The 18,940-nt window shown below is 42.2% G+C and overlaps 1 protein-coding gene across 1 annotated transcript in view; it reads right to left on the bottom strand.

Moving 5' to 3' along the window:
* Positions 1-12,518: 12,518 nt before the first annotated feature.
* Positions 12,519-18,940, bottom strand: part of PARL (presenilin associated rhomboid like) — a 37,563-nt gene continuing 31,141 nt past the window's right edge. Inside the window, exons 8-10 of the mRNA XM_004382294.2 lie at positions 15,526-15,627; positions 15,293-15,390; positions 12,519-12,847 (exon numbers count right to left, since the gene is read on the bottom strand). Coding sequence (XP_004382351.1) covers positions 12,736-12,847; positions 15,293-15,390; positions 15,526-15,627 — 312 coding nt within the window. The 3' untranslated portion in view covers positions 12,519-12,735. The remainder of the gene's footprint in view (positions 12,848-15,292; positions 15,391-15,525; positions 15,628-18,940) is intronic.

The following is an 18,940-nucleotide window of genomic DNA, read 5'->3' as shown; positions in this document are numbered from 1 at the left end:
TGGCTAGAATTTTGTTGAGGATTTTTGCGTCAATGTTCATGAGGGATATGGGTCTATAATTTTCTTTTCTAGTGGTGTCTTTACCTGGTTTTATTATCAGGGTTATGCTGGCTTCATAGAAGGAGTTTGGGAGTATTCCATCCTTTTCTATGCTCTGAAGTACCTTTAGTAGAAGTGGTGTTAACTCTTCTCTGAAAGTTTGGTAGAATTCTCCAGTGAAGCCATCCATGCCAGGGCTTTTTTTGATTGGGAATTTTTAAATTACCTTTTCAATCTCTTCTTTTGTTATGGGTTTATTTAGTTGTTCTACCTCTGTTTTTGTGTTAGTTTAGGTAGGTAGTGAACTTCTAGAAATTTGCTCATTTCCTCTAGGTTTTCAAATTTGTTAGAGTACAGTTTTTCATAGTATTCTGTTATGATTCTTTTAATTTCAGTTGGGTCTGTTGTGATTAGCATCCATCTCATTTCTTATATGGGTTATCTGCATCCTCTCCTGTTTTTCTTTTGTCACTTTGGCCAGTAGTTTACCAGTTTTGTTGATCTTTTCAAAGAACCAGCTTTTGGTCTTCTTAACTCTTTGAATTGTTTTTCTATTCTCTTTCATTTAATTCTGGTCTAATTCTTATTATTTCCTTTCTTCTGGTGCCTGAGCGCTTCTTTTGCTGCTCTCTTCCTACTTGTTCCAGTTATAGGGTTAATGTTTTGACTATGGCCCTTTCTCTTTTTGGATGTGTGCATTTATTGCTATAAGCTGACCTCTGAGCACTGCTTTTGCTGTGTTCCAAAGGTTCTGGTAGGATGTGTTTTCATTCTCATTTGATTCTATGAATTTCTTTATTCAATCCGTAATTCCTTCTATAACCCAGTAGTTTTTGAGCAACGTGTTGTTCGGTTTCCATGTGTTTGATTTTTTTTTCCTTGCTTTTTGTGTTGCCGATGTCTACTTTTACGGCTTTATGGTCAGAAAATATGCTTTGTAATATTTCAATGTTTTGAATTTTGTTAAGGCTTGCTTTATGGCTTAATATGTGGTCTATTCTGGAGAATGTTCCATAGGCGTTGGAAAAGAAAGTATACTTGGCTGCTGTTGGGTGGAGTGTTCAGTGTATGTCTCTGAGATCAAGTTGGTTTATTGTAGCATTTAGCTCTTCCGTGTCTTTGTTGAGCTTCTTACTGGATGTTCTGTCCTTCATCGAAAGTGACGTGTTGAAGTCTCCTACTACTATTGTGCAGCTGTCTATCTCTCTTTGGAGTTCTGTTAGACTTTGTTTTATGTATTTTGGAGCCCTGTCATTGGGTGCATAAATATTTATTATACTTATGTCCTCCTGGTATATTGACTCTTCAATCATTATATAGTGTCCTTCCTTATCCTTTGTGGTGGATTTTACTTTAAAGTCTGTTTTGTCAGAGATTAATATTGCGACTCCTGCTCTTTTTTGAGTGTTGTTTGCTTCATATATATTTTTTTCATCCTTTGAGTTTTAGCTTGTTTGTGTCTTTAAGTCTAAGGTGTGTCTTTTGTAGGCAGCATATAGACAGATCGTGTTTTTTTTATCCAGTCTACCACTCTCTGTCTCTTTATTGGTGCATTTAGTCCGTTTACATTCAGCATAAGTATTGATAGGTATGAGTTTAGTGCTGTCATTTTGATGTCTTTTTTGTGTGTGTTGTTCACAGTTTCTTTGTGCTTAATTTTCTGTGCTTAGTCGTTTTTCTTTCTTTTCATCTTTTTCATTGTTGTTGATTTTGTGTTTGTCTTTATATTTTTCTAGGTTTTTATTTTTGACTTGTAGGATTCTTAGTTTCCTTTGTGGTAACCTTAATATTTACCCCTATTTTTCTAAGTTTATACTAGTGTTTTTATTTCTTTATATCACCTTGACTTTCCCTCCATATGAAAAATCTGTCTACATTTTTTAAGTCCCTGTTTTTTGTTTTAATGTTATGATTTTTTGCATATTGATATCTGTTTCCCTATTTTCAGTGTTTTAGCTTTGATGTATTACTGTGACTTCTCTATCTCAGTCGATACCTGGTTGCTCTGTCCTGTGTTCTAGTCTTGCGTTGTTATCTGGTGTTATTGATATTCTAACTGGAGGACTCCCTTTAGTACTTCTTGTAATTTTGGTTTAGTTTTTGCAAATTCCTTGAAATTCTGTTTATCTGAAAATGCCCTAATTTCACCATCATATTTGAGAGACAGTTTTGCTGGATATATAATTCTTTGTTGGCATTTTTTTTTCCTTCAAGGCTTTATATGTCATTCCATTGCCTTCTTGCCTGCATGGTTTCTGCTGAGTAGTCCAACCTTATTCTAATTGACTCTCCTTTGTAGATGACTTTTCTTTTATCCCAGCTGCTCTTAAAATTTTCTCTTTATCTTTGGTTTTGGCAAGTTTGATTATAATATGTCTTGGTGACTTTCTTTTGGGATCTATCTTATGTGGGGTTCGATGAGCATCTTGAATAGATATCTTCTCATCTTTCATGATATCAGGGAAGTTTTCTGTCAAGTCTTCAACAATTCTCTCTGTATTTTCTGTTATCCCCCCCACCCCGCCCCCATTGTGGTACTCCAATCACTCATAGGTTATTTCTCTTGATAGAGTTCCAGATAACTTTTTAATTCTTTTATCTGATTTTTCCTCAAATATGTTGGTGTCAAGTGCTTCATCTTCAGTGTCACTAATTCTGACTTTTACTGCCTCAGTTCTGCCCCTGTGACTTTCTATTGAGTTGTCTAATTCTGAAATTTTATTGTTAATCTTCTGGATTTCTGATTGCTCTTTATGGATTCTTGCAGCCTATTAAATTTGTCATTATACTCTTGAATAACTTTAAAGTTCCACTACTGCTTTGTCTTGTGTTTTTTGGCTTTTCTGTGTTTTCCCAAATTTCCTAATTTCTTGAAGAGTTCTGTATATTAATCTTTTGTATTCTGCCTCTGGTAATTCCAAGAAATTCTCTTCCTCCAGAAAATTGATTATTTTGGGAGCTTGCTATAGCCATCATGAACTGTCTCTTTATGTGATTTGATATTGACTGTTGTCTCCGAGCCATCAATAAGTTATTATAATTTTATATTTGTTCAGTGTGTCCTAGCTTCTTGTTTTGTTTTGATATGCCCAGATAAGCTGTTTGTGTGTGCTAGTTTGTTTATTGGCACCTTTGAAGTTCTCATGTCCTGTCACCAGGTAGTTCGGTCTGTAATTAAGTATGTGTTTGTGCCCAGGAGCCCATTAAATTTTCCTGTATGGATTCAGCTCAGGTGTCCAGGCAGTCGATCACCAAGTGTGTGGTGCAGGCTCTCACCTACAGTCTTAGGCATGGTTGATTGGTGCAGGCACAGGTATCTGGCTGCAGTAGGGGGCGGGTCACATGCTGAGCAAGGCAGGGGGCTGATGGCTGCCTGAGTGTCTGAAGGGAAAGCGTGTCCCTGTTCCCTAGAGCGAGTAGGTAGGTATTGCAGCCAGACTATGAGCACCCTACTCTGTTGGTTGTAAGGACTGGGGAGCACCACTTATTCTTGGACCCCTGTAGCAGGTGGCTAGGTGGTGTGGGTGGAGCCACCAGTCCTCAAGCCCCTAATGCAGACAGGTAAGGTGCCTTCTTAAAGGGCAGAGCAGTGTCAAGTGTCACAAATTTGCCACTTCACAGCTGAAACAGTTCAAGTAAGACTTCAGGTGTTTACCTTGTTGTACTGTGGTAATGAGGGCTTACGCTGCTGAAATGGGTCCACACAAGTCTATACAGGGGTAGAAGGCACTGAAATTCTACAGACCCCTTATGCCTGTGCCTAGGCAAAGGAGCTGTGCCAACCCTGAGTTCCTGGCTTAGTGGAGCTGGTAGCTTATTTTTTCCGTTTGTTAATTTGTTCCCTCTCCAAGGCCAGGAGAATGGGTCAGGGCGCCTTATGGGATCTACTTCCAGGCCAGGGGACTCAGAGGTCACTGAAGATGGCTTGACTCGGTGCAGAGGGGAAGGGAGGAGGTAAAGGGGAGAGAGGTATTTCCTAAATAGGTTTTTTTTTTTTAATCCCCACGAAAGGCCACAGGCATGTACTTAGCGTTAGCCATTTGGGTGCTGCTTTTCACTGGTTCTGAGTGTCCAAGCAGAATCTCTGCTGCCAGATCTCCCTCGATGTGGAAACTGCCTCCCGAGTGAGCAAGCGGAGCTGTATGCCCGCCTCTCTACGCACCCAGAGCCAATCCGGGCTGAAGGGCTGTGGTTCCCACCGGGTCAGGTCAGGGAACTCCTTGCTGCTTCCAAACCATCTCTCTCTCCCCGCACCACTCAGTCCGATTCCTCAACCTCTGCCTTGTTCAGGGCTCCTAGACATTCATATACAATCACATCACTTGTTTTTTCAGGTCTTTATTGTAAGAGGGACATAGGAAGCCGTCTGACTACTCCGCGATCTTGGCCCCGCCTCCCTGTGAGTTAGAATTGTGTTCTACATTTTTCTCCAGCTCTGACTGGGACCCTCTGTTGTGATCCCAGTCAGAGAAGTCAGTGGTGGTAACCGAGCACCATCTACCTGTACTGGACTCAGTCTGTTGGAGGCCGTAGTAGTTTTGGCCCATTAGTCCTTTGGACTGGTCTTTCCCTTGTATCTTGTTTTCTTCATTCTCCCTTGTTCCCTAAGGATTGAGACCAGTGGAGTATCTTAGATAGCTGCTCACAGGCTTTTAAGACCCCAGACACTACTCACCAAGGTAGAATGTGGAACATCTTCTTTATAAACTATGTTATGCCAAGTGAGCTGGATGTCCCGAGACCATGGTCCCCACAGCCCTCTACCCAACAGCATGGTCCCTCAGGGAGTTTGGATATGTATGTGGAGCTTCCATGACCTTTCTTTGTACAAGTTGTGCTGGCTTCCCCAGTATTGTGTACTGTCTTACCCTTCACCAAAGTTACCACTTAGCTATTGTCTGTTTGGTGTTCCCCCCACCATCCCTCATAACCAACAAAGATTGTTTCATTTTGTGTGTACACCTTTTTATGAGTTTTTACAGTAGAGGTCTCATACAATATCTACCTTTTTGTGACTGACTGACTTCACTCCACATAATGCCGTCAATTCATCCATGCTATGAGATGCTTCACAGATTGATCATTGTTTTTTATTGTTGGGTAATACACCGTGTGTATGTACCATAGTTTGTTTATCCATTTATCTGTTGATGGACATCTAGGTTGTTTCCATCTTTTTGATATTGTGAACAGTGCTGCAATGAACAAGGGTGTGCATTTGTATATTTGTGTGACAGCTCTTACTTCTCTAGGATATATTCCTAGGGGTGGGATTGCTGGATCATATGGTATTTGTATTTCTAGCTTTCTAAGGAAGTGCCGTATCATTTTCCAAAATGGTTGTATCAGTGTGCATTCCCACCAGCAGTGCATGAGTTCTGATCTCCCCACAACCTCTCCAACATTTGTTATTTCCAGTTTTTTTGATTTGTGCTAGTAATGCTGGGGTGAGACGGTATCACATTGTGGTTTTGATTTGCATTTCTCTAACGGCTAGTAATCGCGAACATTTCCTCGTGTCTGTTGGCCACTTGAATGTCTTCTTTGGTGAAGTGTCTGTTCATTTCCTTTGCCCATTTTTTAATTGGATTTTTGTCTTTCTGTTGCAGAGGTGTTGGATTTTCTTGTAGATTATAGAGATTAGACTTTTGTCTGACTTTTAATGTCCAAAAATTTTCTCCCAGTCTGTAGGTTCTCTTTTTACTCTTTTGGTGAAGTCTTGATAAACATAAGTGTTTAATTTTTAGAATATCCCAGTTATCTAGCTTATCTTCTTGAGTTTGTGTGTTGTTGGTTATGGTTTGTATCTTGTTAATGCTGTACATTAGGGCCTCTGGCATTGATCCTATCTTTTCTTCTATGAACTTTATAGTTTTTGGATTTATATTTAGGCCTTTGATCCATTTTGAATTAGTTTTTGTATATGGTGTGAGGTATGGGTCCTGTTTCATTGTTTTGCAGATGGACATCCAGTTTTGCCAGCACCATTTGTTAAAAAGACTGTTCCCCATTTGATGGACTTTGGGCCCTTGTTGAAGATCAAGTGACCGTAGGTGGATGGAGTTACATCTGGGTTCTCAATTGTGTTCCACTGGTCAGTGTATCTGTCTTTGTACCAGTACCAGGCTGTTTTGACTACTGTAGCTGCATAGTAGATTCTGAGGTCAGTAGCATGACTCCTCCTATTCTTCTTCAGTAGTGGTTTACTTATCTGGAGCTTCTTCCCTGTCCCTATAAAATTAATGATTAGTTTCTCCATCTCTTTGAAGAATGTTGTTGGTATTTGGAGCAGGATTGCATGGTATTTGTAAATTGCTTTGGGTAGAATTCTTATTTTCACAATGTTGAGTCTACTGATCCATGAGCATGGTATGTTTTTCCACTTACATAGATCTGTTTTGCTTTCTTGCAGTAGTGTTTTGTAGTTTTCTTTGTATAGGTCTTTTATGTCTCTGGTTAGAGTTATTCCTAAGTGTTTTTTTTACGGGCTATTATAAATGGTATTGCTTTTTTGATTTCATTTTTATCGTTCTTTATTGGTGTATAGGAATCCAACTGATTTTTGTATGTTTTTCTTCTATTTTGCTACTCTGCTGAATCTTTCTATTAGTTCCAGTAGTTTTCTCGTGGAGTCTTTCGGGTTTTCTATGTATAGTATCATATCATCTGAAAACAGGGGCAGTTTAATTTCATTACCAATTTGGATGCCCTTTTTCTTGCCTTATTGCTCTAGCTAGGATTTCCAGCACAATGTTAAATAGGAGTGCTGATAAAGGGCATCCTTGCCTTGTTCCTGTTCTCAAGGGGAATGTTTTCAGCCTCTCTCCATTAAGAATGATATTGGCTGTTTATTTTGCATAGATGCCCTTTATTATGTTGAGAAGTTTCCCTTCTATACCTATTTTCTTGAGAGTTTTTATCAGGAATGAGTGTTATACTTTGTTGAATGCCTCTTCTGTGTCAGTTGAGATGTGGTCATGTGATTCTTTTATGTGGTGGATTATATTGATTGATTTTCTCATGCTGAACTATCCTTATTTACCTGGCATGAATCCTACTTGGTCGTGGTGTATTATTTTTTTGATAAACAATGCTGAATTATATTGGCTAGAATTTTGTTGAGAATTTTTGCATCTATATTCATGAAAGACATTGGTTTGTAATTCTGTAATTTTCCTTTTTTGTGGCGTCTTTGCCTGGTTTTGGTATCAGGGTTATGCTGGCTTCAGAATGAATTCGGAAGTGTTGCTTCCTTCTCTATGTTCTGAAGTAGTTTGAGTAGTACTGGTATAAGCTCTTCTCCGAATGTTTGGTAGAATTATCCAGTGAAGCCATCTGAGCCAGAGCTTTTTTTTCTTGGGAGCTTTTTTTAAATTACCTTTTCAATCTATTATGGGTCTATTCAGGTTTTCAACATCATTTTGTGTTAGTTGGGGTAGGTGGTGTGTTTCTAGAAATTTATCCATTTCCTCTAGGTTGTCAAATTTGTTGGCGTACAGTTTTTCGTAATACTCTGTTATGATCCTTTTTGTAATGTCCCCCATTTCATTTCTTATTTGGGTTATTTGCATCCTCTCCTGTTTTTCTTTTGTCAGTTTAGCCAGCAGTTTGTCGATTCTGTTGATCCTTTCAAAGAACCAACTTTTGGTTTTGTTGATTCTTTCTATTGTTTTTTCTGTTTTCTATTTCATTTATTTCTGTTCTGATCTTTACTATTTCCTTTCTTCTGGTGGCTGTGGGCCTTTTTTATTGTTCTCTTTCTACTTGTTTGAGTTCTGTAGTTAATGTTTTGATTTTGTCCCTTTCTTCTTTTTTGATGTGTGCATCTATTGCTATAAATTGTCCTCTGAGGACTGCCTTTGCTGTGTCCCAAAGGTTTTGGTATGATGTGTTTTCATTCTCATTGGATTCTAGGAATTTTTTGATTCCATCTCTGATTTCTTCTATTACCCAGTGGTTTGTATGCAGGGTGTAATTCAGTTTCCGTGTATTTTTTTTCCTTGCTCTTCCTGTTGTTAATTTCTATCTTGATGGTGTTGTCATCAGAGAAGACACTTCTGTATTATCTCAGTATTTTGGATTTTGTTGAAGGTTGCTCTGTGGCCTAAGATGTGGTCTATTCTGGAAAAGAATGTGTACTTTGCAGCTGTTGAGTGGAGTGTTCTATATATGTCTATGAGGTCAAGTTTGCTGATTGTCCCCTTTAGGTCTTCCGTGTCTTTGTTGAGTTTCTTTCTAGATGTTCTGGTGTGTTGAAGTCTCCCACTATTGTGGAACTGTTTCTCTTTTCAGTGCTGTTAGAGTTTGTTTTATGTACTTTGGAGGCCTGTCATGGGGTGCATAGATGTTTATTATGGTTATGTCTTCATGATGGATTGTCCCTTTAATCACTATATAGTGTCCTTTTCTGTCTTTTATGGTGGATTTTGTTTTAAAGTCTATTCTAGCTGAGATTAGTATTGTCACTTTTGCTCTTTTTTGGTAGCTGTTTGCTCGATATTTTTCCATCCTTTGATTTTTAATAAATTTACGTTTGTTTCTAAGGTGTGTCTCTTGTAGAAAGCATATTGATGGATCCTGTTTTTTAATCCATTCTGTCACTCTCTGTCTCTTTATGGGTGCATTTAGGCCATTTACATTCAGTGTAATTATTGATAAGTCTGAGTTTACTGCTGTCATTTTGTAGTGCTTTTTTTGTGGTGCTGATATTTTCTTTGTTCCTCTTACTCTCCTATGCTGAGTTCCTTTTGTTTGTGGATTTTTTTTTCTTTTGTTTTTGTAGATTTTGGTTTTACTGAGACTTTTTCTTCATTTTGATGAGAAGGTAACCACAAAGAAAGTTAACAAACCTAATCTTCCTAGGTTTGAAGCAATTTATTATTACTTGGTATCGCCTTGCCTTCCTCTCCATTAGTAGGTTGTATACCTACACCGTTTTTTCCCTCTTTTATTGTTCTGATGTTGTCATTTACAGATCAACCTCTCTGCTTCCTTGTTGTAATTCTTTTGGTTTTGGGTAGTCCTTGAGAGTTCATTTCCTAGGTTGGTATCTGGCTGGTATGCTCTTTTCAGACCGAAGGACTCCCTTTAATAATTCTTGTAAATTTGGTTTGGTTTTTACATAGTCCCTTAATTTCTGTTTATCTGGAAATGTCCTAATTTCACCATCATATTTGAATGAGAGTTTTGCAGTATATATTATTTTTGGCTTGCAATTTTTTTCTTTCAAGGTTTTATAGGTGTCATTCATTGCCTTCTTGCTTGCATGGTTTCTGCCGAATAATCCGAGCTTAATCTTATTGTTTCTCCTCTGTATGTGACTTTTCGTTTTTCTCGAGCTGCTCTCGGGATTCTTTGTCTTTGGTTTTAGTGAGTGTGATTATGATATGCCTTGGTGATTTTTTTTTTTAGGGTATATCCTATATGGGGTTCATTGAGCTTCCTGGATGGTCAGCTTTTCATCTTTCATGATATTGGGGAAGTTTTCTGTCAGATCTTCAATGATGCTGTGCTTTCTGTTTTCTCCCTATTCTGGAACTCCAATCACTCGCAGATTTTTGCTTTTGATGGTATCCCACATAATTCTCAGGGTTTTTCTTTTTTTTTTTCCGATTTTTCCTCAGAGCTGTATCCAAGTGTTTGTCTTCAGTTTCGCTGATCCCGTCTTCCATCACTTGAAACCTGCTCGTCAGCCCTTCTATGATACTGTCCATTTCTGAAATCTTGTTTATCTTTTGGATTTCTGATTGTGTTTTTGTGTGATTTCTAGTTGTGAATTTATTTTGGCCTTTTGTTCATTATTTTCCTGAATTCTTCCTTTTTTTTTTTTGTATTTTCCATGAATTTGTCTGCCTTTTCCATGGATTTGTCTGTTTTTTCCTCATTCTTGTCTGCTTTTTGCTTCCACTCTTAAATAGGGAATTCAGATCTTTAATATTCAGAGCTATTAGTTCTAGTGCCTTTTCTTCTACTGGAAAGTCATCTGGTGTTTTGCCTACTGGAACCATCCTGTTCTCTTTTTTCATGTTTTGATATTGTCTGCTGTCTTCAGGACATTCAGTAGTTATTTCCCTCATTTATTGATCATAGATTTGTTTCATCCCGCTTTTTTATTTGCTTATGTCCGAGTAGGCGCGCTGTGCGTTGTTTGCTCCTCTGTGGGCACGCATGATACTTTTTGCCTCTGTGTCCAATGGACAGGGTCATTTGCTGATCTGTGGTGCAGCAGGGCAGGTCCAGCTGAAGGGGAGTTGCAGGCATAGGTTGGTTGTGGCACATACTGGGGCTGACAGGGCAGGCCGGGAATCAGTGCAGGGCAGGTTCTGGTAGGCTGTGCCTCTGCTGCTTGGGGGGTGTGATGTTCAGCATATGGTGCAAGTAGACAGGAAGGAGGGGGAAGACTGTGATGTGTGGAGCTAAGATTGGTATGGGAAAGATGAGAAACAGGAGCCCAAAACAAATCGACAAAAAATAGTGCTAAGGGAGCTTGCCGTTGGAGTGGAGAGATGAGAGACCAAGAAATGGAGAAAAACAAAAAGGAAGAAGAAAATAAAAATTAGGAAAAAAGCAAAGCCCCCAGGGATACCACCAGTGCAGCTGCGAAGACTGGGGAAGTGGCTCCCAGGCCGCGAAGTACAGCCTGGCTAGAATGGGTAGAGGTGTCACACAGTGCCGAGTATTCAGGAGACAGGAAGAGAAGGTAAGTATAGAGAGACAAGAAACTGAGAAATGAAGAAAGACAAAAAGGGAAAAAGAAATGAAAATAAACCAAAAAACCCCACAAAAACAAGAAAAGAAATGCCCCCCAGGGATCCCACTGCGTGGCTGTGCAGACTAAAGAAGTAACTCCCAAGCCGCGCAGTACAGCCCAGCTAGAAGGGGCTCCCAAGCTGAGTGAAGAAAAACAAATCAAAACAGAATAAATCAAAACAAACAAACAAAGCCCCGGGAATCCCACCAGCATGGCAGCATGGGCTGGGAAGCAGTTCCACAGTCAAACAGCATTTCAGAGCCTTTCAGGAAGAAGCAACTGTGGCACATGGAGCCAGGTATTTGAGAGAAAGGAGGGGGACGTGGTGAGAGGTATGGATGAAACCAAAAGAAGCAGAAAAAGCAACACCAGCAACAAACAAATGGCACTCAGGGAGTTGGCCAGTGTGGGCAGGTGGAATCCAAGCATCACAGGGCTGAAGCCAGTGCCTCCCGGCCAAGAGACTGTGGCTGCAGAGGAGGCCGAGTCGGGGTGAAAAAGGGTAGAGGGTGGGAAAGTGTCTATCACTGGTTACCGGTTGTTCTGGGCTCCTGCTGGGGTCCACAAAGCTGCTTTCCCATACTCCCTGTTCACCGATCTCCGACAGGAGTCCAAGATGGTGAATCTGGTGCATTAACTGATGATAGGGACCTCCCTTTACTCTGTTCTCTGTCAGTTTCTCATTCCGTTCGGTGCTTGGCTGATTGATGATGAAGTCAGAGCATTTCCCTTTTTTGACATATTCTCAGGTTTACAGAAAATGCCTCATCTCCAGGTTAGAGTCAACTATATCCTAACTGGCTGAATAGGGTCTGAGGTCTTAAAAGCTTGTGAGTGGCCATCTAAGATACATCTATTGGTCCCATCCTGTCCAGAGTAAAGGAGAATGAAGAAAACCAATGTCACAAGGAAAATGTTAGTCCAGAGGACTAATGGACCTCATGAACCATAGCCTCCACAAGCCTGAGCCCAGAAGAACTAGATGGTGCCCGGCTACCACCAGTGACTGCTGACAGGGATCACAACAGAGGGTCCTGGACAAAGCAGGAGAAAAGTGCAGAACAAAATTCAAATTCATGAAAAAGACCAGACTTACTGATCTGACAGAGACTATGGCCCCCGGATATCCTAACTCAAAACGGAAGCCACTCCCAAAGCCTGCTTTCAGCCAAAGATCAGACAGACAGCGCTATGAAACAAACGGTAACACACGTGAGGAACTGGGGCTTAGATCAGTCAACTATATGAGACCAAGTGGGCAACACCTGCCCAAAGCAAAGACGAGAAGGCAGGAAGGGACAGGAAAACTGGACAAATGGACACAGGGAACCCGGGGTGGAAAGGCGGAGAGTGCTGACACACCACAGGGATTGCAACCAATGTCACTAAACAATCTGTGTATAAATTTTTGAATGAGACACTAACTTGCTCTGTAAAATTTCAGATACAGCACACACACACACACACAAATACCGTAGCTGTTATTTCTGACTATGCTAGAGAGAAAATACTCTTTAACCTTTGACTGAGGGAAGGAGCAGATAAGATTAAATGCTTAGCAAGGTGCTAGAGGGCCCAAGCATGAGAACAAGAGCCCCCAAGTCTACATCCAGTCTTTAAAACGTGCATTCTCCCCAGGTTTCTGGCTCACCAACCCATGTCAAATGCAACTATTAAAAGAAAAATTTCCAGAGCAGCATTAGTGCTCTCAAAAAGAGAACACACACCCTCTGATTACAAACTAGAGATATAAACCTTTATTTCACCAACTCTGTCATAATTCACTTTTTAATAAGGACATGTACTGGGAACACTGTTTAAAACCCTGGGAATGCGAGCTGCTGGGTATCTCCCCGGCAGGAGCAGAGACGTGGGGACTCCAAGGCCGGCGCGATCCTGGGTCCTCTCAAGCAGCACTGACAAGATGCAGTCTTGCGGCCCTGCTTTCAGTTAGAGCCACCTCCTTTTTTGGGGCCGCTAGTCCTCATTTCATGCCAAATTTTCACCAAAGGCTCCCTGTTCTTCCAAATGAGTTCATGACCGTAAGTAATATACCATCTGGGGAAAAGAAAAACAGGTCCAGCATTCAAATGATATGACATATAGCTGATAAGTACCATGAAGTTACCATTTTTTTAAACCTAAAGTCCATCAAATGGGGAACAGAGTCTTTTTGGAATGGCTGTTAAGTGAAGCCTGCTTTCCCCAGATTGCAGATTCTCTGAGGCAGAAACCAGACACTTGACTATAAAATGTCCTGTTTAACTCTGACTGGGATCAGAATTTAACTTTAATCACAATTAAAGCAGTTTAATGTTTTACCATTTTTTAATTGTTCTTAGCATGTATTTTTTAAAGGGCTTGAATTATACCTAAATCTTATTTTTACCATAATGAGTAGCTATAATGTATATTTAATATTCACTGAAGTCTGATTATGAAAATACAATCACCATTAAAATTTTGGAAAACAGAGAAAAGCCCAAAAAGAATAATGGGTTAAATTTACAGAAAGAAAAAAGGCATTAACAAAAAGTAACTAATAAGCATGTATCAAAAATTTTAGGGGGCTTAAAGTCAAATTCTGTGGTGAATTTAAAATTCAAGAATAAGGATCATCCTCTGATTCAAATGCAGCTGTAAAACCCTTGAAAGAAACGAGTCACTTGTCAGGACCTCTTCATTAATAAAGAGCTTTTTAACCTACTTATTTTTAATCTAATTACTTCAATCGAAGAGTCAAATGCTATATAATCTTACAGATATGCTGTTTCTGATTACACTCATAAATCCAAATGTAATTAATTCGTCATTTGCCTAAAAATTCGAGCCTCCCGGAAACAGAGCTCATCTGTGTGCTCAGTGGGGAACTCCTGCAGTGACTAGCACGTGGCCTTGGCTAAGCTGCCACCTCACCCTCCTCAGGCTGCTCCCTCACCTGGAGAATGGAAGCCCTGCAGGATTTTGAGAGCATTAACTGGCCCTTAGCTCACAGGATTCTGTGGGAACGAACTCCTGAGCTGAGGTGCACAGCAAATATTCATATATATTATTTATTATTGCAACAGTGTGACGTGAGGATTAGAGAATTTCATCAGGCATATGAAGGCAAGGAAATGTGCAGGTGGATACTAATGGGATCTTTTCCATCAACAAACAGAATTAACTAAAAAAAAATTTTAGATTTAGGTTTCTAAATCTAGATTAAAGAGGTTACAAAACATGAGTTCTGGATGTGACTGACATGCAATAAAGAGGTGTTGAAAAAAGAAAAGGGGCCTCCGCCTTTCAGATCCTGGATTTTAAAATGCATTTGATCTGGTTATTTTCGGGACAGAAGAAAAAGGCCATCTCGTTACAGTTCAGAGGAATAAAACCCTGCTGGGGAGAGACCCTTTAAGTAATCACGGAAAGATGCAGACAGATTTAGACTCATAAAACATACCCCTTTTCATAAGCATCCTGTAATATCAGGTCAGTTCCTACTGTTTAGAATGTACAGCTTTGCAAGCAAGAATGCACACATGCTCTGCTTTAATCAGCACTGAAGGTTATAAACGGCAGGATGGCATTTAGTTCCACCGCCTACTCAGCTGAACTGCTCCACTTAGAATCGATTTTTCTTTTTAATGAAAAAAGTTTTCCATTGTCATGAAACAAAGTAAAATGCAAGTAAAAGGGCCAAAGGCAACATTTATGCAAGACAAGGCAGGCCATCGGGGACCAAGTGCCTCAGAAGACGACTCTGCTGGAAGGACAGGCCGGGGGAGTCCCAAGCGTCCCGTAAGGAAATGTCCGCGACAGAGCCGCCACTGAACCCTGTATTTTAGGCAAAAGCCCACTGTCTGAGGCACAGATGGAACATCTGTGGCCGCAATGCTGACTGCACTCAATATGGTGTGACAGGATGGGCTGGGCTTTGGGGCTCTGCTCCCGAAGAGCCGTTTGACCTGGGGAAGGTCACTTCTGAGCCTCAGTTTCCCGTCAGTAAAATGGAGGTAACAGGAGTGTAATGTACTGTAACCAGCTCAGTGCAGCCACGTGACAGAGCTCAGTAAGTGGTCAGCGCTGCTTTCCGCTCGCCGCGCACTCGCTGCAGGCAGGACGCTGTGCCAGCTCAGCAGGTCTGCACGGCCCTGGTCAGGTGGAGGGCAGCGGGGGGAGCCATATGGGGGTGGGGAGGCAGGAAGGCAGGAGAGCAGAGGGACAGGGAGTAGTCCCCAAGGGGCTGGACGACAGGAGCTGGGGTGGCAAGGGTCAGTGGAGGGTGAAGACACAGACTCTACACTGACCAGGAGGGCGGTGCTGACCACTCGCACCCACCACACACGGTCAAACCGGGACAGGCCACACCCACCATGCCCAGGCCTCCCGCCTCCCTGCTCCGCCTCCCTGCTCCGCCTCCCTCACATGGCCAAGGCCCTCCCCAGCCTCCTCTGGGGCAAGGCAGGCAGACGAGGACTTGAGGAGGCCGTGTCAGCAATCGAGTGCACGCAGACTTACATTCCAAAGAGAGCTCCCCCGAGGTGTGCTGCGTGGTCAAAAAACCTCCATCCCAGGACCAGTCCTGCCGTATCCACGGCAATAATGGCTTTGAGGGCCTGAAAGTCAGCAGAGAGAAGAGCACTTGTACGGCCTCGATCCTCCAGCACTGACACTCCCAACGTGAGGTAACAGTCCAGTCACCGTGGAAAGGCCACCACGTTCCCGGAACCTGACTTCATGGAAATACTCACGTTCCCTGCTGTGAACGTGACCATCGGGAGGAAGATGATGGCGAGCCTGCCTTCTGGGATCTTGGTGCAAACGGCTGCAAGGACGGTCATGATCGCACCCGACTGCAAGTTAACACATTGGAGAAAAAGTGAACACTCTTGGTACGCGACTGTCAGTGACCAAAACGTCTTTACGGACGTTCACATGCCACAAACCTCTAGTGAGCGCAGAGCTGAAAAGCGTTCAGTTAGCAGCATACAAAGGATCCAGCCAACCTGTTGCTGCTGAGTCGATTCTGACTCACTGCGATTCTACAGGACAGAGTAGACCTGCCCCATAGGGTTTCCAAGAAGCCGCTGGTGGATTCGAACTGCCGACCTTTTGGTTAGCAGCCAAGCTCTTAACCGCTGCACCAACTGGTAACAAGCAGAGGGGCCCAAGTCTGTCACGCGGTGATCACTCAGGAAGAGATTTCACAAGGCAGTAGAAGGTCCAACAACTGGCACATGAGCGTTCAATGAACATCAGGGACAGGGTTGAGCGCTTCATGTTCATCATTTCACCCAACGCCTAAGAAAGCACTTCTCAACCTCCCCCAACCACAGAGAGTCAGCACGAATTTGCCCACAGAAGCCCACAGGCATGGAATTTCTCCCAGGTATAATATTTTATCTTACAAATTCATGCGATATTTGCGCCCCACTTCATAATAAAACTGAACATTTTCCTTAAAGCCTCTGAGCAAACGTTATGCTCCAGGAAGACATGCCATGTTCTCTGTGGCTCAGCATAGCCTGCCCCTCACGGCGCCTCCCAGGGACATGCATGCGCACGCCTGTTTGAGAGGCACTTGCCCCAGTAATCTCTGTATTATAGACTAAAAATCTAAAACCCCTGATCAATAAATGAGTCGGTTCATATTTGAGCAGTTACAATAACTGTGTTGATATTTAGTTTTTTCTTACGTACATAGGTTTTTCGAAGTTTTATACAGTCTTTATAATTTCAATTTATAATGGCTGTAACATCTGCTGGATAAATTGTTAATTTAACTAATCTCGCTTAATGTTTGAATCTTCCCCATTCTTCTAAATGGCAGAATACTTGAGGAGCTGGATCCCAGTCCCTAGTTTACAGTAAATCTTAGGCTCATCAGTCGTTCGGATACCTGAGTCCTCTCTGTACCAGGCACTACAGTAGCCACTACGGACACAGAAGTGAGTGACACAGCACCCGCCTAACGGAGCTGCCAGCAGCCAGAAGAGACAGATCAACGGGTAACAAGAGCTTTGCTGGGGAAGCAGAGCGGGCTACGGCAGTGCGCGGCGGGGGGAGCTACTACAGCTCGGGGGTTAACAAAGAATGTGATTCGAAGCTTTGTGCTGAAGGCTGGCCAGATGCTGGCCCTGTAAACGAGGAAGAGTGGGAGGAATGTTCTAGGCAGAAAACAGCATGAATCAAGCCTGGGGCCAGAGGGCGTAGTGTGGTAGGGCACGGCGTGGTGGAGGAATGAGGAGCAGCCGAGTGTGGCTGCAGTGGATGGGGCTGGAGAGCAAAGGGAGGCAGCATAAGGCTCGAGAGGCAGGCACTTAAGTGTGTCTTCAACAAAGTTCTTAGTGGAGACAAATCTTAGTGACTTATTAAAAATAATGAAATTCCCATGAGATACAATCTATAAAATGCCTGCCCACTACTCTTCAAAAGCATCGAGGTCGTGAAAGACAAGGAGGGACGGAGAAGCTGTCACAGACTGGAAGAGATTAAGGAGACATGACAGCTAAACGCACTATGGTAGCCTGGAACAAAAAAGGCCATGACGGAGAAATGGGGGAAATCCAGTCAAGTCTCCAGTTGGTAGTGTGGTACCGATGGTAATTTCCTGGCCTTGTGGGGCGTGGTGACGTGGTTACGGAAGATGTGAACACTGGGGAAAGGCGGGTGAAGGGCACACAGAAACTGTACAATCCTTGCAATTTTTCTGAAAATCTAAAATCATTTCAAAATAAAGATAAAAAAAGTAAAACTCCCATGAGCCCATACTGATGATAAATAAACGGGGGAAGAGTAATGCTGACAAACACAGAAGGGATAACGAGGGCCCCAGCACCACCTGCGTAGCATTCCAACCAAACATGAATCTAACTGTGAGGAAACAGGCAAACCCAACTGATGGACATTCTATACAACAGCTGGCCTGCATCGTTCAAAACTGTTAATGGCATAAAAAACAAAGGCCACAAAAATGTTCCAGCTTAAAGGAGACCAGAGAGACATGGCAAGTAAAATGCAATACATGCTCCTAGACTGGGAAAAACGAGCTATAAAGGACGTCACTGGGCAACTGACAAAATGAGAACATGCACTCTAGATTAAATAAACGTGGGAATTTCCAGAATTTTCTAACTGCACAAGGAGACATGTACAGATAGTCATGCTCTGAGGAAACACACATTGAAGTATTCAGGGGAAAAGGGCACGGCATATACAAGGAAAGTCTTTGTGAGCTTGGGTTAGACAAAGATTTCCTAGCTAATGACACCACAAGCATGATCCATAAAAAAACCCGGACTTTACCCAAATTAAAAACTTATACTCTGTGAAAGACAATGAGAAAAGATAAGCCAAAGGCTGAGAAACCATTTGCATATCATAACTCTGATGAAGGACCGAGACCCAGAATATATAAAGAATTCTTCAAACTCAGTAATAAGAAAATATACAACCCAATTTCTTAAAAATATGCAAAAGATTTGAATAGATACTTCAAGAAGATATACGGAGAACAAGCACACGAAAAGATGCTCAAAATCACTAGGCATTAGGGAAATGAAAATTAACGCCACAGCAGGACACCACACCACGCCTATTGCTGGGTGCCATCGAGTCAACTGAAACTCTCAGCGACCCACGTGACAGGAGGACTGCCCCACAGCGTTTTCTAGGCTGTAATCTTTATGCAAGCAGATCACCAGGTCTTTCTCCTGTGGAGCTGCTGGGTAGGTTCAAACCGCCGACCTTTCAGTTAGCAGCTAAGCACTTAACCATTTGAGCCACCAGGGCTCCTTACACAACTGTGAGAATACCTACAGTTCAAAGAAAGACCATACTGTAAGCGCTGGCAAGGCTGTGGAGAAGAACTCTCACTTACTGCTGCTGAGAAAATAAACAGTATAAACCCCTTTGGAAAACAGTCTGGTCGGTCTTTAGAAGTGAAACACCCATCTACCATACGATCCAGCTCTTCCACTCCAGGCGTTTACCCAGGAAGTGAAAGCACATGTCCACCACTCCAGGCGTTTACCCAGGAAGTGAAAGCACGTGTCCACCACTCGAGGCGTTTACCCAGGAAGTGAGAGCACGTGTCCACCACTCCAGGCGTTTACCCAGGAAGTGAGAGCACGTGTCCACCACTCCAGGCGTTTACCCAGGAAGTGA

This window comes from Trichechus manatus, unplaced genomic scaffold (genome assembly GCF_000243295.1).
Source record: "Trichechus manatus latirostris isolate Lorelei unplaced genomic scaffold, TriManLat1.0 scaffold00092, whole genome shotgun sequence".
In the NCBI taxonomy this organism is placed as follows: domain Eukaryota; kingdom Metazoa; phylum Chordata; class Mammalia; order Sirenia; family Trichechidae; genus Trichechus; species Trichechus manatus.
Note: the sequence above shows the minus strand (reverse complement) of the source record. Positions and strands in the feature narration are given on the sequence as shown.